General features: G+C 41.3%; 1 protein-coding gene across 1 annotated transcript; it reads right to left on the reverse strand.

The window, feature by feature from the left end:
* Nucleotides 1–2,366: 2,366 nt before the first annotated feature.
* Nucleotides 2,367–21,543, reverse strand: SELENOT (selenoprotein T). The gene is made up of 6 exons (XM_039489746.1): nt 21,295–21,543; nt 14,357–14,467; nt 13,009–13,135; nt 10,177–10,264; nt 7,076–7,228; nt 2,367–3,080 (listed from the first exon to the last, which is right to left on the reverse strand). Exons 1-5 carry the CDS (start codon nt 21,423–21,425, stop codon nt 7,104–7,106), a joined length of 582 nt encoding a protein of 193 aa, XP_039345680.1. The 5' UTR covers nt 21,426–21,543; the 3' UTR covers nt 2,367–3,080; nt 7,076–7,103.
* Nucleotides 21,544–24,642: the final 3,099 nt, after the last annotated feature.

Consider the following 24,642-nt stretch of genomic DNA (forward strand, 5'->3'; position numbering starts at 1 on the left):
ACATTCTTCTCTCTTCAATCACCTTTTTCTGATTGAAAACATTCTATAGAATTACTGTTTAATAGGTTTCAGTATAAATCACAAACACAAAATGTAATGAACCCTGTGACCCAGAATTATATACAGGATTGAGGCAATGGAAAAGCTGTGTGTCCAAAAGCCAATAAAAGAAGGTTATACTCTTTGCATATTTAATGAACACCAACATAGTTACCCATACACTTTACCTAACATATTGCATATAGTCTTGATCTGATAAAGAAATGCTGAGCTCCAAGATTCTCTTTGGAAAGAGATCAACAGTTATTTTAATATCAAGTGGGAAGGCTAGATAAATATCAGTAGGATTTTTTGCTTGATAACAGTATATGAAAATTCATAACCTAGCAACACATCTAAGCAGTCATATACATAGACAGAAAACAAGTAATTTCACCTAACTTGGCTGTATGTAAGTAATGATAATGATACTAGAAAACATTTTGATTCATCTATTTCACATGAAATTGTGTTTCACATGGGATGCTATGGGGAGGCCATGCTACTGGATCATCAAAAATAAATAACTATCCTTTGAACAGCAAGCAAGGAGAATTTCAAATTTAGGTTATTGTATGCTTAAATGTATGCATGTGGTTTCACTGAGGAGTGGCTGGGTAGAGTGTCTTGATGTTACTGCATTCAAATTAGTCCCTACAAATTTTGAGGAAGGGCCTACAGTAATTCCTATTCAAGGTGACAGATGTCTCCAGCATGCCTCCAGTTGATTATGAAGCTCACTTTGTTTCTATTCAGACTGCCAAAACATTAAATAGTGTCAGAAGCACCAGGTCTTAATATCCAATGGTAACATATGAAGGCAACAGGACCTGCAGGTGCTCAGCACTCTGGGAGTTAGATGTCCAATTTTAAGCACCCAAGTTTGACAATACTGGACATTCGGATTTGACAAGGGCCAGGCACATTACAGAACTTCTGCATCTATGTAGCCAGTAGTTTCACACACAACTCAGCACTGGAGATAGGGTGACCAGACAGCAACTGTGAAAAATCTGGACAGCGGGTAGAGGGGTAATATGCACCTATATAAGACAAATATCGGGAGTGTCCCTATAAAATCGGGACATCTGGTCACCATAACTGGAGATAACTGCCTTCCTGTGACTGAGCTAAGGAGGAAATAATGGCCCTAAAGCCATCAGGAGGAGGGTTGGGGTATTACTCTCTATAGCTGTGAACTGATCTGGGGTCTTCCCAAAGCTCAAAGGGATCTAGTTATGTTTGGTCCAGATCCCAAAGGCCAGCCCCCATATGTAGACTAGTCTTGAAGGCAAATTCTGGTGATCTAGAATATCATCTTGAAAAAATCCTTAGAAAAATCTCTCTCAGGAAGTGCACTGAGCACAAAAGAGAGCCTACTGACCCCTAAATTTCTCTCCTAAAAGAACTCCATTCCAGAATGTGGGGACAGAACTATTTGAGTAAACCTTCCTCCCACTTCCCAGCCTTCTCCCCACACCTGTTGTGACCATTTGAAGATATCTCCCATGTAGCTAGCCAACACCTGTTAAGAGCTTTCTTGGTCTTCTGTGTACTGCTTGCTCTGGACTTTATGCACTGGAATTCATGGCCATATGCCACTACCCCATCCTCAGTCAGGATTCTGCAACTAGTGCAGGTGCTGTATCCAGTGGTCACGGAGACTGTCAGCTAAGGAAGGGAGTGGCTCCTGAGACAAGCAAACAGAAAACACAGGACTTGCTTCAGGCAAAAGTGTTCACATTGCAATAGATATAATGCTACCTTTCTCCTCAGCAAAGAACTTTAGAATTGGCTTATCATCCACTTACATCTAACTGAGAACATCCGCAACCTTACCTAGTCTGAATTCACTTAGTCAGCATTCACAGAACTCTTGACTGGGCATACAGTCCTTTGTACTGGTCATTTCCATATGACAGAAGAACTATTGCATGTCTTTTTTGTTAAACTGCACCTGTTTCCTGAAATCCATATCTTACAATATGCCCAATAACTTTTTCTAACTATGACACTGCATTCTCTCTCCCCTTTCCTACGTACCTCATATGTACAAAATGTCAAGAACACATAGCACTCAATTAAAAAAACAAAAAACCTATTATAGTACAAACTTCCCAAGGTTATGTTAAATGTATTTGAATAACACTTTTGTATCTTTGAGAATTCACTGAGATGGAATATTAACAAGAAGTCAATACAAAACAAATAATGCTCCTGTGAAGTGTACTTCTTCTAGGTTTGTTTTCAGCTCTCACTGGAAGAATCCAGTTTTTCTTCATAGTCATACTTTCACAAGTAATAAAAGTACACCAATACTTCACACAATAAATGAAAACTCTTTATTTAAATTAATTTGCTTAGTTTATATTTAGGACATATAAAGGCCCAGCTTTTCAATTCTATAGACTGATCAAGGGAAAACTCTTGAGCTGGCCAATACAATTTGAGAAGCAGTTGGTCTTTTAGTTTTTCCTGAAATCACAAAAGTGGTAATTACTCTGCATATAGCTTTGTTCATATAATTTATAATGCACTGTTCACTCTGCAATATATTTTGAAAAATATACAAACCTGACATAACCAAATTAGAGATATTTGATAGGAAACTGTCTCTTTAAAACAGTTTAGGAATAAATCAGTATTCCTATAATTCCATTTTAATCTACAAAAAGAACAAATGTATATAAAATTACAACAGATTAGACAAACTTTTTCCAAGAAAAAAAGATATCAACTCAATCTTCCATTGTGTGACACATGAATATAGAACAGAAGTTACAGTTAGTAATGCCTGCATTGTTTAGCAATGAACTGGTTGACTTAACTCTTAAAAAAAACTATACAGTATTATTGCACTCCATGACTGTGCAGTATTTGGAAACATGCCAGCACTGAAAGATGTCTTGCATTAAGGTTTTTTCAGGAGGTACAACACGACTGAAAAGAAAGCATCCAGTCTGCACTAACAGCTTGCTGTCTTCAGTACAGGCCTTCATAGGTTTCAGTCACGCTGCCTTTGGGAAAGTGTCACTTAATGGCTGAAAATACATTGAGACAAAAACATTGCATCAGTGGACAATTAGGTCAAAACAATAAAAACAATGGCAAGTTGCTTCCATGATGCACTTGTACATCTGAACAAGTTGCAAGTCTGAACACCTTCAATCCTGAACTATGGAGAAAACCTGTGTGATTCCAGAGCCTACCCAACTAATATTAGAAATACAGGTGTATAATTCAGTTAAGTGACAAAATGGTGTGAGGGGGACATTGTCCATAAATATATGATAAATGTGAACACTAAAAAGGGAAAGGAACTACATAGGAAAGTACAGGGGATATAACTAGGAGTACTGGGATTAAGTTGAGGAAAGGAAAAATTAAGGCTGAAAAAAAAAATCAGGAAAGTCTTTCTAACAGAGGAACTTACTGCAGAATCATCTTCAGAGGGTAGTTAAAGAACTAGAAGAAAAAGTGTATAGCCAGAAACAGTATAGTACAATAAAACCTACCTTCGGCCTGGTCTACACGACAGAGTTAGATTGACATAAGGTAGCTTACATCGACCTATGTAAGTGTCTACACTACAATGGTGCTCCTGCTGATGCAACTCGTCCACTATATTGACCTAATAACCCCATCTTTGTGAGATACATAGTGCTTAGGTCAATGTAGCTAAGGTGATACAATGTCTGTGTAGATACTGCGTTACTTACATCACCTGTTGGCTGACATCTGGGAGCTCTGCTGCCACCTCCCAGTGAAGGATTGGGGGGCGGTGATGAAGGAGCCTGAGCTCAGAAGCAGGGCTCCCAACTGTCAGCCCCATGCCCACCGTACCCCAGGGCTGACAGCCCGAGCCCCCAGCCCAGCACATTTTCACAGTGGGAACCCTCTCCCTTCCCAAGGGCTGAGGGGATCGGCAGCAGTCAATTCCACAGCATGAAGCCTACCAGCCCTGAAATTTCATTCTTGTCAGTTTCAGGGCTGCTATTATTTCACATTTGGTCTCTGGCTCCAGCTCTCATTCCTCCCAGGTTGGACCCAGAGAGGAAATGTGAAAGAGCAGCAACCTTAAACTGACAAGAATGTCATTTTCATGGCTGGTAGGCTCCTTGCTGTGAAATTGAGCCTAGTGCCTGGCTCACAGCTAGGGCAGTCAACCCTGGTGTGAAGGGAGTCCAGCTGTGAGCCCGGCACAGCTGCCAGTACCTCAGAATGCCCCACTTCAGTCAGTGCAAGCACTTCTGGTGAGGACATACACCAGTGGCAGAAGGAGGGTAGTGTGGACATTAACAGCTGATTTAATTACTGCAGTAGCTGTAGGCCAACCTAACTTAAGTTGAGCTAATTTTGTAGTGTAGACAAGCCCTTGGGGACCACCTCTAAAGAGAGACCACTTGCTGAGATCTACCTGCAGAGGCCATGGACCACCAGATTAGCGTTGGTGTGCAAACCTTTGAAGAGTGATCACCTCTTACTAGCGACCACGTTTGCTAACCCCCATGAGAGGGGGTTCTTGGAAGGTTTTACTGTATTATCAGATTTAGAATCCTGTGATGTTAAATCAACTCAAAGAAAAAAATTCTAGGCTATTCCACAAACAAATTTTACAATCTATGTTGCCAGCAGTAAGAGAAAACTTTTCCAGAATCCTGCAGAACATATCCAATATGCAAAACATTATAAGGGGATTAAGATGTGTCTCAGAACAATGTGGAAGATATGATATTTTTTAAGATTCTGTATCCTGCTGATGGTTATTGTGTTGCTTGCTAAAGGATAAGTATGGGTTAAAAATCAGGCTTAAGCGGTTTTGCAGAACCTAAGTCAATGACTTTATATAAAGAATACAGGTGTCAATCCCTTTGAAGTCTGATCTCCACCATGATCTGATCAACAGGCTGGCTGGCAGGATTCACTCAGTGCAATGGCAAGAGGAGATGGAGTTGGCCTGGGTCAACCATCAAACAGAATAAGTGCTAGGTACTCACTAAAGCTTTTGGAAATAGACTGACGTGAAAATCATTGTCCATTTAAAGGGCAACATTTCCTGAGTCTGTGTGATTTCCTTCATTTATAAGATTTTTTGCGCATAGTAGAATCAACTATCAATCACAAAAATCTGTTCATGTTACAAGAAATAGGAGAATTTCCTTCTTACTGTCATAAGGTAAACCTTTAGCTTGCCTTATCATGAAGTGTTATGTAAAAGTTATATTACACTAAAATGTAGGGCTGTCCATTAATTGCAGTTAACTCACGCCAATTAACTCAAAAAAAAGTAATCACGATTAATCACAGTGTTAAACAATAGAATACCAACTAAAATGTATTAAATATTTTTGGATGTTTTTCTACATTTTCAAATATATTGATTTCAATTACAACACAGAATACAAAATGTACAGTGCTCACTTTATTATTTTTGATTACAGATATTTGCACTGTAAAAACGATAAAAGAAACAGTATTTTTCAATTCACTTCATACAAGTACTGTAGTGCAATCTCTATCGTGAAAGTGCAAATTACAAATGTAAGGGTTTTTTGTTACATAACTGCACTAACAAAACAATGCAAAAAAAACTTACAAGTCCACTAAGTCTTACTTCTCGTTCAGCCAATCGCTAAGACAAACAAGTTTGTTTACTTTTATGGCAGATACTGCTGCTTGCTTCTTATTTACAATGTCACCAGAAAGTGAGACTAGGCATTTGCATGGCACTTTTGTAGCCAGCATTGCAAGGTATTTACGTGCCAGATATGGTAAACATTCATATGCCCCTTCATGCTTTGGCCACCATTTCAGAGGACAAACTTCCATGCTGATGACGCTCATTAAAAAAATAACATGTTAATTAAATTTGTGACTGGACTCCTGAGGGAAGAATTGTATGTTTCTGGCTCTATTTTACCCACATTCTGACATATCTCATGTTATAGTAGTCTTGGGTGATGACTCAGCACATGTTGTTCATTTTAAGAACACTTTCATTGCAGATTTGACAAAACACAAAGAAGGTACCAAGGTTTAAGAACCTGAAGTGCCATCCAAAATCTGAGAGGGATGAGGTGTGGAGCATGAGTTCAGAAGTTTTAAAAGAGCAACACTCCAATGCGGAAACTACAGAACCCAAACCACCAAAAATGAAGATCAATCTTCTGCTGGTGGCATCTGACTCAGATAATGAAAATGAATATGAGTCGGTCCACACTGCTTTGGATTGTTATTGAGCAGAACCTGTCATCAGCATGGATGCATGTTCTCTGGAATTGTGGTTGAAGCATGAAGGGACATATGGATCTTTAGCTCATCTGGCATGTAAATATCTTGCAACGCCAGCTACAACAATGCCAAGAGAACACCTGTTCTCACTTACAAGTGACATTGTGAACAAGAAGCAGGTAGCATTATCTCCTGCAAATGTAAACAAACTTGTTTGTCTGAACGATTGGCTGAACAAGAAACAGGACTGACTGGACTTGTAGGATCTCAAGTTTTACATGGTTGTATTTTTGAATGCAGTTATTTTTTCATACATAATTACATTTGTAAGTTCAACTTTCATTATAAAGAGATGGTACTACAGTACTTGTATTAGGTGAATTGAAAAATACTATTTCTTTTTTTCACAGCACAAATATTTGTAACCAAAAATATAAAGTGAGCACTGTACACTTTGTATTATGTGTTATAACTGAAATCAATATCTTTGAAAATGTAGAAAACATCCAAAAATATTTAAATAAATGGTATTCTATTATTGTTTAATTGTGCGATTAAGTGTGATTAATTTTTTTAATCGCTTGACAGCTCTACTCAAATGCTAAATTACAACTCACCTGAATAGTTTTTGGATCAGAAACTCCTGAACAGTGGCCTGACTATTCTGATCAATAGGATCTTTGGCTTGAACATTCATTTACCTGCTAATTAATCAGGTAGCTAGTGACTGTAGCACACACACAAAAAGACAAAAAAACAAAAAAAATCCCTACACCCACCACTACCCACTCACCCACACACTTACAAGAAGTTTTCAGTGCTGCTAGATGGGGCTATGATCGATGATGGTGCATTGACTCCATGTGCACATTGAGTTTCATTTCATTATCAAGAATTTGGACCAGCTGCTGCATGGAAGGAAGGTGACCAGACTCCAGCTTAGACCACACTGGAACATCTAACACAAAAAGGGAAAAAAAACCACAATCAATTAGAAGTAGGAAGCTCATCTAATTAAGAGCCAGGAAGTTTAGCAACAGTTTGGTCTTATATTCAGGAAGTTATCTGGAACAAGAACTGCTGCACGCCTTTGGACGTATTAAAATGAAGTAAAGCACCCTGTATCCCAAATGATTAAGGGTAAGCACTAGGCTCCTTGCTTAAAAAGGTACCATAAGGATTCAGAGTCAAAAATATCCATACCCTTGCTGTCCTCAGCTACTAATAGATTCCCTCCCTCCCCTAGACATGAGTGCAATTTAGATTTTTGGGTCTTTCAACCATAGCTAAGGCTTAAATCTTGTTGGTCTGATCTGCTTTCAACTCATTTCTGTACACCTATAATCTGTTTAAGGTTGAACGAAAAGGCTTGTACTTGCCAAGAGCAAGACGGAAGACTGTTTATCCTGTAACGCTTAGCACATTTCCTGAATAGTTTTAGTGGTCAGTAATGCCATCAGATATTTACTCCTGGGGGAATTCTGCGCCACTGTGCATGTGCAGAATTCACATTCCCACAGATTTCTTTACTTCCTCATAGAAAAATGACTTTCTGATAGGGAAGCTACAAGAGCAGTCACGCACCACTCCCTAACAGGGCAGGTACCAGAGCACCCAGCGGAGAGGTAAATCACCGCAGGGCTAGGGATACCCCAGACAGTGGCTCCTACCCTGAGCCGAGATCAGCTGCTAGTCCTAGCTGGGCTGGAGAGGACGGGACTTCCTCTTCCCCTGCAAGGAGTGGCTGGGGCTGTGTCAGACCCACCCCCAGCTGCAGGAAGCTCAGAATGCTCCCTTGCTTCCTGCCCCCCCATCACTCCTCAGCTGTGGGTGGGGTGGGGTGAGGGGGTCACTGTACAGGGAGCTGCTACCCCATCCACCCAACCCCTGTGCATCTGGACCTCCCATACCAGACAGCCCTGCCAAACCTCACCTGGTACATCCAGAATTCCCCTAGCCCTCCATACCCAAACTCCACCCCACTGATTCTCAACCCCTGCATCTGGAGCCCCCCTACATCCAGACCCCCACCCCCACTGAGCTTCCTGCACTCAAACTCCAATCCTGAGCCACCCCACACCACTGACCACCAACTAGCTGCACCCAGCCCCCTGCGCTGAGACCCACACACCCAGACCACTCCACTGAGCCCCAACAACTTTCACCTGGAAGCCCCTGCAGAGTCCCATTGCCCCTGCACCTGGAAACCCCCTAACCAGCATCTGTGCATCCAGATCCTCCCCCTCCCCATGTAGATTCCCCACTGAGCTGCCTGCACCCAGATTATTCCACACAGAATCCTCTCACCCCACACCTTAATCCCTCCACACTGAGCCCCTCAACACCTGGATCCTGCCTGGTTGAGCCTACCTGCCCTACACCTGGTGCACCTGGCGCAGAGGGTGTTTCTGGGACAGGGACAGGCCTTGTGCTATGTCAGGGACGGGTGAAGCCTCACCACTGAGTCCATGTCCTGGGGGTGGGAGGGCTGCAGTGTGATCTCCCATGTTCGTGTAGCTAGTAGCCTGTGCTCCCCACTGCCATGCTGGAGCCTCTGCATTTATTTATTGACAAATAAAACTTGCATAATTTTAAAATATTGTGTAGAGAATTTTAATTTTTTTGGCCCAGAATGCCCTCAGGAATAGCTATTTTAGGATAAACACAACCTTCAGCTCTGGTGTTGGCAGGTTTTTATTCATTTACTCACTCAACTATTTCTATGGCACTCATCACATTAGCACCTGGCCACCTTATAGTTAAAAATACAATTTATCGGCTAGGCATCACAACATTAATGATCACTCCCGCACCTAATAGTAATAAGTCAAAAGCCTGCCTGAACAAAGGTGAAGATCCTTTCCCATGAAGGCTCTGCTACCAGTTCTAATTCAAAAACTGACAAGAACAACTTAGATAATGTTTTCTAGTACACAGTCAGTTTTAGCCATCATGATGCAACATTACATGCAAGCAGTGTCAAGTAGAAAATTTCCAGTACACTCAAATAACAACCCTGAACTTCATTCTGATGCAGTTATGAAGCCAGTATAAAACCACACATCCTTGCTGTTACATGTGTATTATAGTGGCCAGACCCACAAAAGAAACAGGCCACTGAATTCTGCACAGCATTAAGCTTGTGGCAGGTCTGCAACGGCAGCCATCAGTAGAATGTCACCTCCTGATTGGATTAATGCAATAGAAAGGAATAGATAATTATTTGGAGGTCCAAATCAGAAAGGAAAGATTGCAAGCTCCAGGACTGCTGCAGATGAAAATGGGCACTATTAATCCAGTAGTAGTTGCTGAGAATCCAGAAGCAGAAATAGCTCAGGTCTAAGACATATTTGCAAAGAGAAGAGACATGAACCCACAGAAGAGAAAGCAGACAATTCCCTCCTCATTTCTTCCCTGGCTAACCAGTATCGCCTATGTCTCATCACACAGTGCTTGTGTAAGAAAGAGCACTCACCACTCCCAAAGGGGATTTTAGAGTAATGACGTATCACTAAAGGAAAGCTTAAGTTTTTATTACTGTGTTTTTAAATATACAGTTTGAAGTCCACATGTATGTCTTGTTAGTAATCTAGAATCTCTCTTCTTTATGTTTAGTTATAAGCAGCATTTAGTTCACTTTTAAGTAATAATGAGTTTCCCCCAGGTGAGCTTCAAGATGAAAAGCAAATAAGAACCACCTTATACAACCTACAGACAGGAGATATTCAATATGTTAAAGATTTAAGATCCACAAATTTCACAGGTAACTGCTTTATCTGATTTGCTCCATCATTACTTCATTTAGGAGGGACAGGAGAGGCTAGTAGTCTTGGAGAATTCTTGTATTATATAGCGTAATATATAGTGTACACAAAGCAATTCCTTCAAATAACACTCAAAACTCACCATTCAAAGTTATTTCAAATGCACCTGTTGACATACACTGGTTCTCAATCATATTGCTCAGGAAGAAAACCATCATACAAGCATAGACCTAGAACCAATTAAGAATTAGCGTGAATTTCATAGACAATGAGGTCTTGAGAACCATACTACATCTTTACAAACTAAAACCTTTTCAACTGTGATCAAAACCTTTTTCAATTGTTCATTTGCACTCTCTCAAACAAGTTTAGAGTCACATAGCTGTTTATTAATCTTCCTTGCTTCCTAATCTAAATAATAGTTTGTAAAATATTTTCTTGCTACTCTGGAAGCTCAATATTGAAGTAATATCGAACCACTTGATTCTTAAGGTTTCATTTTCAAGTGTACTATAAACTAAGATTTATCCACTTTAAGAACACCATTCACATTCTGCAGAGCCAGAAGGTAGATGTACAATTTTAATAGCGTTTACACGAAAAACCAGTGAAAGGATTTATAGAAGTGCTCTCCACAATAATTTGAGTAGCCAGAAACAAATATTCTGTGCCTAAATATATTATACCTTTGATAGATAAAACAGTAGTGGTGTAAGTTAGTGATTCTATTTTTTCTTTTTGGGGAGACAAATCCTACTAGCATTGTTCCTTCCACACCATTCTTTTAAATTCTCTTTTGGCATTATACACCAAGGATCAAATGATGCAATCTTCAGCAACATAGCATTGGGAGATTTCATAACTAGTATATTTATTTATAGTTTTAACTTTTCATATTAAGTATTAAACACCAGTCTGTTCACACTGGTAACCAGGAACCAATGGACTTAGCACATGAGAAATATTCAGACCAATAAAACACCCAGTAATTTCTTGGTGAAGCCATTACCAAGGTCAGGCTATTGTGCAAGACAGCTGAATCCACCATTGTATTGGTTCCGTTTGTTTTGTCAATCAAGTACTCTAGTATTTCCATGTTTCAACTGACTGCTAATTCATACCTTCTTCATAGATAGTTAAGTTTGAGGTTTGCTGCACCATAATTAACTCAATATTTAAAGATGTGTCAAATTACAACAGCCTTAGGGCTTGTCTACACTGGCAATTTACAGCACTGCAACTTTCTCGCTCTGAGGTGTGAAAAAAAACCCACACCCCCGAGCGCAGCAAGTTTCAGCGCTGTAAAGCACCAGGGTAGAGAGTGCTCCCAGCACTCGGAGCTACACCTCTTGTGGAGGTATTTTTTTCAGAGCACTGGGAGAGCTCTCTCCCTGCGCTCTGCCATGACCACACAAGCCACGTTAAAGCGCTGCCCTTAAAGTACAACACAGATTAAGTTTCTCAAATTTTTTTTTAAATTAGAGGGGCTCTTTAGAGTTGGAGTTAATCAATCACTTCCAAGAATGGCCAATTTAAGAAAGAACTATTATGAAAAGAACAGTGTTGTTTTAGGATTGATTCTGAGGGATATACATCTCATCAGTAATGAAAGTTTCCCTTAAAGCATTCAGGGCATTTTTTACAAAAGAAGAAAGAATATTCTGAAGTTCAAATAGAGGTCTCGCTTTTCTAAAAAAAATTAATAAAGTGTTAATAAGAAATAACTAACAAATAGCCAGGAGTCAATGCTAAAGGAAAAAACAGGAGTAACACCTTAAAAAAAAAAATCTATACATTTAAAAACTGTGATTCTACTCACAGTGACTATGTAAAAATTACTCCTCCTTACTGACTGGTAAAGACTCCCTTTGTAACCAATCAATGCTACATCTTTACCTTTACGTGCTCCTTTTACCATATTATCAGTCTGGGAAGCAAAAGACCAGCAATCAAATCTGGATCTATGACAACAAAACCAAGCACCATTGATAGGGCCCTACCAAATTCATGGTCCATTTTGGTCAATACAGTCATAGGATTTTTAAAATTGTAATTTAATGATTTCAACTATTTAAATCTGAAATTTAACAGGGTTGTAATTGTAAGGGTCCTAGGGTGACCAGATGTCCCGATTTTATAGGGACAGTCCTGATTTTGGGGTCTTTTTCTTATATAGGTTCCTATTATCCCCCACCCCCTGTCCTGATTTTTCACATTTGCTGTCTAGTCACCCTAAGAGGTCCTGACCCAAAAAGGAGCGTGAGGGGAGGGAGAAGTCACAAGGTTATTGTGTGTGTGTGGGGGGGGGGGGTGGGTTGCGGTACTGCTACTCTTACTTCTATGCTGCTGCTGGTGGCGGCGCTGCCTTCATAGCAGAGCAGCTGGAGAGCGGCGGCTGCTGGCTGGGAGCCCAGCTCTGAAGGCAGACCCACCCGTCAGTAGCAGCGCAGAAGGATGGCATGGTATGGCATTGCCACCCTTTCTTCTGCATTGCTGCCTGCAGAGCTGGGCCCTCAGGTCAGCAGCCTCTGCTCTCCAGCCACCCAGCTCTGAAGGCAGTGCAGAAGTAAGGGTGGCAACTCCACGACCACCCTAAAATAATCTTGTGACTCCCCCTCCCCCCTTTTGGGTCAGGGCCCCCAATTTCAGAAACACTGGTCTCCCCCATGAAATCTGTATAGGGGTAAAAGCACACAGAAGACCAGATTTCAAAGTTCATGATGTGTTTTTCATGACCGTGAATTTGGTAGGGCCCTAACAATTGTTAAGAGCAATTAGACTATCCTTCCATTTGTCAAGTAAATTTAGATACTCCCTAATAAAGATTTTAGATATTTGAATCTTAAAAAACACCTGCAGTGTACAAACAAGCTGAATACAGATATTGCAAGTTTCCAAGCACTTCCACACAAGTCCCACTAAAGTCAGCCCTTACCACCAGAAAGTTACTTTTAAAGAAAAGGAAATGATGTACCTTATTTTCTTGACCCCACTGCCAGATACTTGGAGCTTGCATGCCAAAGAAAGCGAAGGGATCCTTGCCGACAATTATTAAGCCTATTAATACTAGTTTGAAGACTGACAGGAAGGATGCTATGTGTCTATCAAAAGACAAGACATAACAGTCACTAAGGAGATTTTTAGTTAATACTTTGACACTTTAGAGCTAAAACCACTCCAATTAGAATTATTTCCGTAGTGTATAACCAGAAATTTTATAGAAAGTAATGCCACACCCATTTGTAAAATATATAGCTTTTAAGATCATCCAGAAGAGCAAAATTAGAACGTTTTTCATTTAACAAAAACATAACAGACATAGCATACCATCTGAGTGCCATTTTAAAGATGTAGTATATTTAATAAAGTACAAGGATAAATACAACTGATATTTGTATTTGACAGTTTTCCCAATATCTTACACTGGCAAATGTACTCAGTCTGATATATTTCAGACGAATGTCTTCAATGACCCATGCCAAAATACATCCACTTGAACTGTGTTCTCTCAATGAGTACATAAAACCCTATAATTCACCATGAGGGGGTTAAATCCACATCCAGAGACTAATAATGTATCTTGAAAATTCTGTCTGTAAAGTCACTCAAGATTTTAAAAATCTTCTGCAATGTTTATTTTGCCTCATTACAACTGGTAACATTTCTGCAAAAGGCAATTGGACATGTAAGTGGTCCAATAACCACTGCAGTACCTTTATACCAACTTTCGTTTTCTAGCCTGTAAACAACTGAATAAAAAAATAAGAATCATTTCATTTATTTCCTCACCGCTCAACACCAGGTTTTAAATTATGTTTAAAAGAAATTCTCCTGTTTATGATAAAGTCACAAGAAAACTAATTTTAAAATCTACTTCTCCATTCCCATTGTAGCCTGATATGTATATTATGCAACATTATGTAAATATGAACAAACAGGTGAGCTACAAAAGAGATAGATGTTGTGAACTAATGTCCAGGGACATGATTGTGGAGCAAAGGTGAGTTTTGGCTACAATTATTTTAATCTGCCCTCAAGTATTATGGTACAGACAGATGTAATTTTTGTTTTTGTCCAATATTCACACAAGGATCATCTGCCAAGGGAGAATATATCCCAGTTTATTTTCTTTAAATCTGATTTAGAAATGAGAGGGGAAATACCTTCATATGGAAACTGAAAGACTTTACAAAAGACTATTTTAATACCTTAAAAAATTAACCCACACTTTTTTAAACTCTTCTACTTTGAGAGATATGTACAAATTGCACATACAGCCATTACATGTCAATTCTGCTAGTTTATAAGCAGCCAAGTCATACCTATAAATAGGTTGTGGAAGGTAGTTTTCCCCTTCAATGCGGATGTCTGGGTACCGCTGGCTAATAACCCGCATGTACTCCTCAAACACCCGCCTGTAACCTCAGGAAACACTAGAGGGGAAAAAAAAAACACACACACAAAAACAACATGATTAACAATGTAACTTTGGACAAATGTTTATACTGACAGATGGTGGGGCTTATTTTATATATATATATATATATACACACACACACACACACACACAAACTCTTCACAAGTTCTCGTGATCATTGAGAGTGAAATACTACTTTAACAATTTTTGACCACTTAATAGACTGTGCCCCAGCAAAAAAAAAAAAAAAATAGATATTTACACCTTACAAGTGAACTCAGAAATTGATGTTTTTAAACGTTCACTTAAGAGCCTTATACTGGATCACCTTCATCAGACAGTCATACCAATCAAGACAATTATCATTCATTCAGCTGAGGCTATGGCAAAACCCTAAATTGATAAATTGACTGATGAGAGCAGGATAAAGCAAGCAGAAATATGTTAAAAGTGGTTAAGGAAGATAAAGATTGTTTTATACTTTTAGATTTCAGCCAATAATCTTGAATGAAGACTTCAGTAAAAAGCTGTCTAGCTATTTAACATTACAATCTCTAACAGTCATGAACTTCACACTACCAGCAAAACGAGGAGAATATCCTTTGCTGAGGTACAAAGAAGCAACGTGTGTGCGTGAGTGTGTGTGTGTGAGAGAGAGAGACTGACAGCACTTGGAAGAAAGTGCTGTCAAGAAAGTTTTTTTTTGTAAGAAGTGTACTACAATCATTGTCATTAAATCTCAAACACTGTTGGTAAATTCACTGCAGAGCTGATATTGACAATACATTCCCAAATAATTTATGAATGTTCTGAATTAGAAAACTAATATCCATTGTACCAAGAAAAAAAGTAGTTTGTGACTAAACCAAACTGATTATTTTGGAAGTTCAGACACTGATTTCACATGCCATACCTATTTTCAACGTACTGTGCTATTATACTCAGGATAGGCCAACATGAGTTTAATATTAAGAGATTTCAGGATCAATTAACAACTCTACATTTTTACAACAGCATCACTGCAATCTGATTTCCTCGCAGCTTCCAACATATGACAGCTTCCTACATAAGAAAAAACTTAAATACCTTTAATTCTGTGAGATATACACTCAAAAGTGTACATCTCACAATGGAAAGCAATTTGGAAACTGGCTGAAGGGGTCTTGGTATAATGAAGAGAATGCTTCCAATGACAACAAGAGGACAGAATTTGTAGAAGCATGACCCAGTGTGATGTCTCCAGCACTCTGAGACAAAATAACACAATAAATCAGTAGTACTTTGCCACTAACTTATACAGTAACTCTTCATTTAAAGTGGTCCTGGTTAACATTGTTTCGTTGTTACTTTGCTGATCAACTAGGGAACATGCTCATCTAAAGTTGCGCAATATTCCCTTATAATGTTGTTTGGCAGCCGCCTGCTTTGTCCACTGCTTGCAGGAAGAGAAGCCCGTTGCAGCTAGCTGGTGAGGGCTTAGAACCAGCGTGGACCGGCAGCCTCCCTATGAGCTACCCACTCCCCTAAGTTCCCTGTGCGGGCAGCCACCCAGCAGGCTATCAATTGCTGGCAGTTCAGCTGTCTCTCCCAACACTGCCATGTGCTGCTCCCGGGAGCCTCCTGCTTGCTATGCAGGATGGGGGGGGGGGGGGAGAAGAGGAAGGCTAATGTCAGGGTGTCCCTCCTCCCCCCGCTCCTGTCCCTCGCCTATCCCTTCTCCATATAGAGCAGGCTGGGGACATAAGAGGCCTCAGGATGGAGAGAGCTTGCTGGCCGCAGCTGCTGTCTCAACTTCCTGATCTTTTTAAAGGCAACGTACTTAGAGTGGGGTCAGCGCATCGCATCTCTCTCTCTCTCTCATATACACACACAAACACACACACGGTGTGTGTGTCTGCCATACTGTCTCCCCTCCCTCCATTCGTGCTGCCTTGTAGAGTATGAGGCTACATTAACAACAATGTTAACCCTTGAGGGCTCAGCCAAATGCTAGTTCATCATTTAGCAGTAAGGCATTCCCTGGGAAATATCCCACCCTCTTCCACCTTCTGACTTCACCACCTCAACCAAGCTTCACAATCATCATTGCTGTGTACAGTACTAAATGGTTCATTTAAAATTTATACTGTGCATATATAATAGTTTTTTGTCTGGTGAAAAAAAATTACCTTTTCTGGTGGAAACTACCCCCCCCCCCCAATTTACATTCATTCTTATGGGGAAATGGGATTCGCTTAACATCATTTAGCTTAAAGTCACATTTTTCAGGAACATAACTACAATGCGAGGAGTTACTGTATGTTGAATTGCCTGACCTTAGCCTTCTCTTGCCTCTTTAAGATATAGAGCAGAAGCTAAGAATTCAACAGAAAGGACATGGTTTTGTTATTGTCTTGGACAGTCCAGCCTGTTATAAACAGTTGTACCTTCTACAAATGAAATTATCTATGCTCAGACACAGCAGTGAAAATGAAGATAATAGACAGTGGGGGGGGAGCGCTCTGAAAAAAAGATGTTTTTAGTAGTGAACTGCCAACAAAATATAAAAATTATATCAACTTCAGTAACATGCAATGAATGCCCCCTCACCAAACAGTAAAGGAATTATTTAGCACAAATGAAGACACCCCACGCCTAACACACTTTAGAGTCTTTTATGTTTGTTTTTGTTCACTGAAACACTCCAGAGCACACATCTGAGACACCACAGGTGCCAAGAAAGCCTCTTGTTGGAGCATAGACTCAAACCATAAGAAGTCAGAAGTTCCGTTTAAAAAAATATGCAGTACTGCATGTTTACACTAAGTCTTTGCATTTTATGTCCTTTGAAATAAATAAATGTTACCACACTATGAAATATATTAAAGAGGATCTTTTCTAAATCTAGCACCAACCTGGGAGTTGGGGAAGCTTCCATAGTAGTTGTCACAGACATTCTGAAATGTTACAACATAGCTGGAGCCACTGTAAAAGTCACAGGATCCAAGTAGAAAACAAGCCTCTATTTTTACTTGTATGGAATACCCCAATCATTGCTAGCAGGAGCATCCAAAACATATTATTGAAATAACCATAGTTTTAAATAGTTTGAACAGCTATTTGGCCTTGAGACATATAAAAGCTAGGTCTAATGGCATTTGCTTCATAAAACTAAATAACTATTTAAAATAGTTTAAAGAGACATTATTTGTTTGACAAACCAAGAAAATTTGTCATGACAGGAAAATTGTATTTGCGTGCACACGATTTTACTTTGAACTAAAGAACTTTCCTATAAAACTGTGAAACACTGTTGCATTTCCAGTAGTTTTAACTAAGCACAATGTTTCACAGACTGTCAAAGATAGGTAATTTTAGTTATATCAGTCTAAAAGTGAATAGACTGATGTTAATACAACTGTTCACTAAAAATTATTATGGAGAGAAGAATTTAGATAATGAATACAGGGCCAAACATGCTACTTTAGTCTAGTAAACTATGAAGATGCACACACCTATGTCACAACATAAAAATTGTTTCAGGTAAAATCTGATTGCACATCTCATTAACATATGAAAATATATGAGAAATAGTAAGTAAGAAAATGAAGAAGAGCTATATTAATTTGACTGAAGTTTGTTACTTGTGTTTTATAGAATCACCAATACCAATATGAAAGGACTCCATTAATTTTTAAGGGCTTGGGGTGCACATTCCTGCTCCAACATGAAATATTTTCCTTCTGCTGAAATGGCATTGCATGCTGTCTGTGTCAGGCAGTAGTCCCTAAACTGTGGGGCACACCCCCACAGAGGGGCACAGAGGACTGTTGGGGTGGGGTGTAGGCCAGCCCCCATGAGGGGGCAGGAAGGCACCACCACCCAGCCCCACTCTGTGCCCAGCTGTAGCCTTGGCTCTGCCCCCAGCCCCCACTCCCACTCCCCAGCTGCCACTCTGGTTCCAGCCCAGGGGAGCATGGACACATTCTATTGGGGGGGGGGGGGAGGGAGGGAAGAGCAGCACAAAAGGAAAAGTTTGGGGACCACTGCACAGTACGGAATGCTAGCATGCTAATAACAGCAGATGTCTACTGCTCTGAACACTGTTCATAAAGATTGGCAGTACTTGAGGAAAATTACACCAGAGACATCTGACAAAATAACTAATTCTGATAAAACTTATGACACGTAGCTACATGCATCTTCTCCTATCAGGTAGGATATAAGGTAAGGTATACTCAGGTAAGAGTATATGCAGGTATACTCTTTCCTGCATATTTTTGGTGGCGATGTAGGATAGCTCTATTTCTGTTCCCTAGTATAGCTTTTGTTTGGGTTTGAAGCACTATGGAACACAAGTCTGGAATGCTGTATTTAATATATGTACCTGTTATTTAAATGATAAGTGAAGTATTATTTCTGTTACTAACCCTTTGCTGATTTGTGGGAAACTATTTTGTATGCTGATAAAATGCATCTTTTGCAAAGTTGTTCACTACATACAAACTTAGATATTTCACATCTGTTTTAAAACCAAGTATTTCAAAACTATTCCTTCACTTACATCCTGTCAAGACATGTTTTCCCTTTCAGCAGCTACTAACTCTACAAATACTTAGATATCACAATTTCATGTTAAAATTAAGTCTAAATATTCTGTTAATGATGTGACTTTTTAAAAAAAAGAAGATTGGCTCGAAACTTGACTGCTCATCAAATATAACATTTAATTGATGACATGTCCCCACTATGTACAAAAAAGCCATAGGATAAAAGTTAGTTTCAAAGGTGGAAATCTTATTTTTTTGGAAATGGTTAAATTCCTTCTTAAAATTATTGTCTATGGGCATTAATATTAAATATATGGTATATACTACCATCCATTCACAGCAGAGCTCCCAATAACAAGTCCCAAAGTAGAATATGTCCTTTATGTAATAACTAAACTTTTAGCTATTTGGTAAACCTTCTTCCACATCACTCAGAAGGAAAATATGCTCACCTTCACGACCACCACTGTTCTGCCCTTTCTCTACCTTCCCGATCCTCACATTTCTCCCCATTCCCTATTTTTATGTACCCACTCCTTTCTTCACTGAGCATTTTCTCTTCTGCATCAACTCACAATTCCCACCTCCCTGTCAGATAAAATGATCAGCAATTAGAAAGTTACTAAAATGAAGGGTCATCATTAATCTTTAGAGCCTACATCCCAATAAGAATAACTGAGCCAGGTAAGTGCACACATCAGAGTCATTGTCTGCAGACTCATGACAAAACCGCAGCTGTCTAAACTCTGTTCATATTTGAAAGGTTTTCTCCACAATCATGAGGGTTAGTAACTTACTTTTTTAAAATGAAAGCTCAGATCCTGCAGAATCCAGTTATGCCCTACAGATGACAAGGAAGTTGGGCCAAATTCTGCCCTTGAGGTGGTTGTTTAATACGTCTGTTTTAATCTTACAGTGCTCTATGAACCCTTTCTAGAGACGCGTCTTCTATTAAACCAAAAGTTAGCTATTACATAAATTCAAGTGCATAGGTAACTTCCAAACTATTGTTCAATTTCCATCAAGGACTAGAGTAAGGTATTTTCTCTGTTCAATATTAACTTATAATTTATAAAGTTCCAGCATTAGCATTAAAAAACTGAAAGTGCCTCTATGTTATTTTAAAACACTAAGGCAGCAGGGAAGGGGTTTTTTTGGGTTGTTGTTTAATTATTTACTGTTCTGTCTCTGAGTCCCAGTTGTGATGGGTTGCTATGCTGATGTAACCACAGTACACAAGAGCATCTTAAAAATAGTCCTGAAAAGCAGAAACATTTTTTTTTAAATTAACACTTGCTGTGAAAGGGGTTAAGAGACTACTATTAAAGATTAACTCCCAAAACCCCACATTAAAATATACCAGAGATTCATGTAACAAGGAAGAACTCATATCTTTTAAAGAAGCAGAGATCATAAAGGTAAGGACAAAAAATTATTCAACACTGATTCAGCTATCAGAAGAATTCATCGTTAAACATTAATGTTCAAAAGAGGTACTGCTAAGGTTTTAGACCAAGAGTATTAATTGCTTCTCTGTAGTCTTCCGATTTCTTCTAGGTATCACTTACCCAAATCCATGATTTAAACCCTGATTAAAGAAATGCAAGTCATTCTGGGTCCCAACACAAACTATACTGCATACGTGGAGGATCTCAACTTCATTTATGTTCTGATCTAAACCCAGTTATTTGTCTCACTACTGTAAAGATCAACTACAAAGAGAATAGGAAGGAAACATTAAACGCTACACGCAAACGCAAGTTAAAATATTACACAATTCAGCAATTTTCTGCACTCTGTACAACTCCTCAGCACGCAGCTCATAAGCCGCCCCCCAAACACAAGGGCGATTGAGCCCGTGCAGTGTGACTAGCCCCCGCCTGGCAAACCTTCCCAGCAGCAGGCTGGCCACCGGAAAAGCTTGGAAACCCCTCGCTGACAGCTGCCTCCCCGTGCAGCCCGCAGCCCCCGAGAGCCGCAGCGAGCAGGGCTTCTCCGGCCAGCAGCCTTCGGGACTGGGGCTAAACCACCGGGTCCGGGGCTCCGCGGGAACCGGGAAACACTCGGGGAGGGAGAGGAGGCCCAGTCGCCGCCCGCGCTTACCCCAGCGCTGCCAGCAGGTCCCGGGCTTGGCACAGGGACCCTCGCCCGTGCACAGAGCGGAGGAGCTGGGGAAGAAGCGGCTGGAGGGGCCCCGGCAGGTACGAGCCAGCGGCGAGGACAGGGGGCTGCGCGACCCCTGGAGCGGCCCAGCCGGGGCCGGGGCCGGGCGTGGGGAGGCTGCCGGCCGCAGCCCGAGCGAGCGCGCACTTACCAGATCTGGAACTTGAGCAGCGGCCCCGTGGTGTAGGCCATGCGCAGCTTCTTAGCCGGCAGGGCCCCCTGCTCCGTCGCGGCCCGGCCCAGCCCCGCCGCCAGGAGGAACAGCAGCACCAGCGCCCGCATCCTCCCTCAGCCACCCCACCGGCACCGGCAAATGGAGGCTGAGCACGCGCCGGCGTGGGGCGAGCGAACCCCCACAGCAAGGTCACGGGATCAGGAAACGCAGCGCGCACGCGCAGTGCGGGTCACGTGAGGTGACAGTCACCGGATGGGGGGGGCCCTCCCTCCCCCTTCTCTTACACACGCGCCAGTGGGCGCGAGACCCTGTCCGCGGCGGGGGCGCGCGCGAAGGCGGTGTTCTGCGCACAGAGCCGGGGCAGGGGTGGCTGAGCCAGTGCTGGATGGGGGATAGTGGGGTGGAGCTAGCATGCCTGGTACATAATGGCCCTGTCACAGCCATGAAAAATTCTTCATGGAGCGTGAACTCTGGTGTCCGCCCCCCTTCCCCAGATTCCCCATGAAATCTGGTCTTTTGAGTGTTTTTACCTTATACTGTACAGATTTCACTGGGGAAACCAGCATTTCTCAAATTCGGGGTCCTGACCCAAAAGGGAGTTGCAGGGAGGGCACAAGCTTATGGGGGGGGGCATGGTATTGCAACCCTTACTTCTGCGCAGCCTTCAGAGCTGCACGGCTGGAGAGCAGCAGCTATTAGCCAGGCACCCAGCTCTGAAGGCAGCGCCCTGCCCATAGCAGCGCATAAGTAAAGGTGGCAATACCGTACCATGCCAGCCTTACTTCTGCGCTGCTGATTTCAGAGCTGGGTGGCCAGAGAGTGGCGGCTGCTGACTCAAGGTCCTGCTGTGCAGGTGGCAGCATAGAAGAAAGGGTGGGCAATACTCTACCATGCCGTCCTTACTTCTGCGCTGCTGCTGGCTGCAGCTCTGCCTTCAGAACTGGGCTCCTGGCCACCAGCGGCCACACTCCTGCCCATCTCTGAAAGCAGCGTCGCCTCCAGCAGCAGCACAGAAGTAAGGGTAGCAGTACTGCAACCCCCCCTACAATAACCTTGTGACCTCTCCTGACCCTTTTTGGGTCAGGCCAGGATCCCTACAATTACAACACCATGAAATTTCATATTTAAATAGCTGAAATCATGAAATCTACTGTTTTTAAAATCCTATGACCATGAAATTGATCAAAATGGACTGTGAATTTGGTAAGGTCCTAACAATGACCCAGCAGCACCTTTGGCTGCTTGCCAGCAGCCATAGGGGCAGGCCTGCCCAGGAGATAGTCACAGCAGGCTGAGCACTGCCCCCTGGTGCTTCAGGGCGGGATTGGTTATTATTGCTGTGGATTGAGGTAGTGGCTGATGGCCCCCGTGTGCCACGCACCAGCCACACACCCAACAAAAAGATAGTGCTAGGCAACAAAGCTGAAGAGCCTATGATCTAAACCAAGAGACAACAGGCGACTGCAGCAGCCAGGCAGGGAACAAAGAGTCTACACTGCAGTGCTCAGCATGAAGAGCAATGGTCACAGCACACCAGCTGTCTGCCCACCCTCACGTTTTTTTGTAGCCATCAAAATCTGAGCTTGGATTGGCACTGTGATAATCTCCAATTTTCTATCTAGAAGTGGTGTCGGGATAAGATTGCATCGGGCTCCTATGTGACCTTAGTTCACCGGTGGGTATCTTTGTGATGGAAAATTACACTAGAGAATATCAGTATAGCTAAAACTGCAACTCTTTCTAATGTAGACAGTGCCTTAAGGCTTAAACTATACGATAGTAGGGCAAGCACTAGTCCTGCATCTCAAGCCTAGGAAGCAGCACAGTATTAGATGCTGCCTGAATCTGTTTGCACAGGAAAATGCTCCAGCAAATTCCACTCCTTTCAGTGGCAGACCTGATTAATGGAATTTCTGTGCCTAAGGGGCATAAAATGCTGAGGGATCTTAGATGTTAATGTACCCTCACTCTCACAGATCTACAGGATCTGTGCTTCACCCCAGCTTTTATACAGAACATAAGAATAGTCATACTGGGTCAGACCAGAGGTTCGTCTAGCCCAGCATTCTGTCTTCCGACAATGGCCAGTGCCAGATGCTTCAGAGGGAGTGAACAGAACAGGCAGTTTATCAAATGATACATCCCTTGTCATCCAGTCCCAGCTTTTGGCAATCAGAGCTCTGCGGACACCCAGAGCATGGGGTTGGACTATCTTGGCTAAGCCATTGACAGACCTATCCTCCATAAACCTAATTCTTTTTTGAACCCAGTTATACTTTTTGCCTCCACAACATCTCCTAGTAATGAGTTCCACAGGTTGACTGTGCATGGGTGCATACTTCCTTATGTTTGTTTAAACCTCCTGCCTAATAATTTCATTGAGTGACCCCTGGTTTTTGTGCTATGTGAACAGGTAAATAACACTCCCTCATTCTCTGTCTTCATACCAGTCATGATTTCATAGACTTCTATCATATCCCTCCTTAGGCCTGGTCTACACTAGGAAATGAGGTTGGTATAACTACATTGCTCAGGGGTGTGAAAAATCCAGTTAAACTCACCTAACCTCTGGTTGATGGAAGAATTCTTTCATCAACCTAACTACCGCCTCTTGGCGAGGTGGATTACCTATGTCGAGGGGAGAAATCTCCAGTCAGCATAGGCAGTATCTTCATTGAAATGCTACAGCGGTGCTGCTGCAGCATTGCAGCTATGCCACTGCAGTGTTTTAAGTGTAGACTAGCCCTCAGTCATCATTTTTCTGAACTGAACAGTCCCAGTCTTTTTAATAGCTCTTCATGTGGAAGCTGTTCCATATACCTAATCCTTTTTGTTGCCCTTCTCTGTACTATTTCCAATTACATCTTTTTTTGAGATGGAGCCTGGATGCAGTATTCAAGGTGTGGGTGTACTATGTATTATATACAGGCATGGTGATATTTTCTGTTTTATTATCTATTTCTTTCCAAATGGTTCCTAACATTCTGCTAGTTTTTTGTTTTGTTTTGTTTTTACTGTTGCTGCACATTGAACAGATATTTTCAGAGAACTATCCATAATGACTCCAAGATCTCTTTCTTGAGTGGAAACAGCTAATATAGATCCCATCATTTTGTGTATATAGCTGGGATTGTTTTCCAATATGCAGTACTTTACATTTATTGATATTGAATTTCAGCTGCCATTTTGTTGCCTACTCACGCAGTTTTGTGAGATCTCTTTGCAACTCTGCAATCAGCTTTGAACTTAACTATCTTGAGTAATTTTATATCATCTGAAAACTTTGTCATCTCAATGTTTAGACCCTTTTCTAGATCTTTGGAT

The sequence above is a fragment of the Mauremys reevesii genome, linkage group 9, assembly GCF_016161935.1.
Source record: "Mauremys reevesii isolate NIE-2019 linkage group 9, ASM1616193v1, whole genome shotgun sequence".
Lineage (NCBI taxonomy): Eukaryota > Metazoa > Chordata > Testudines > Geoemydidae > Mauremys > Mauremys reevesii.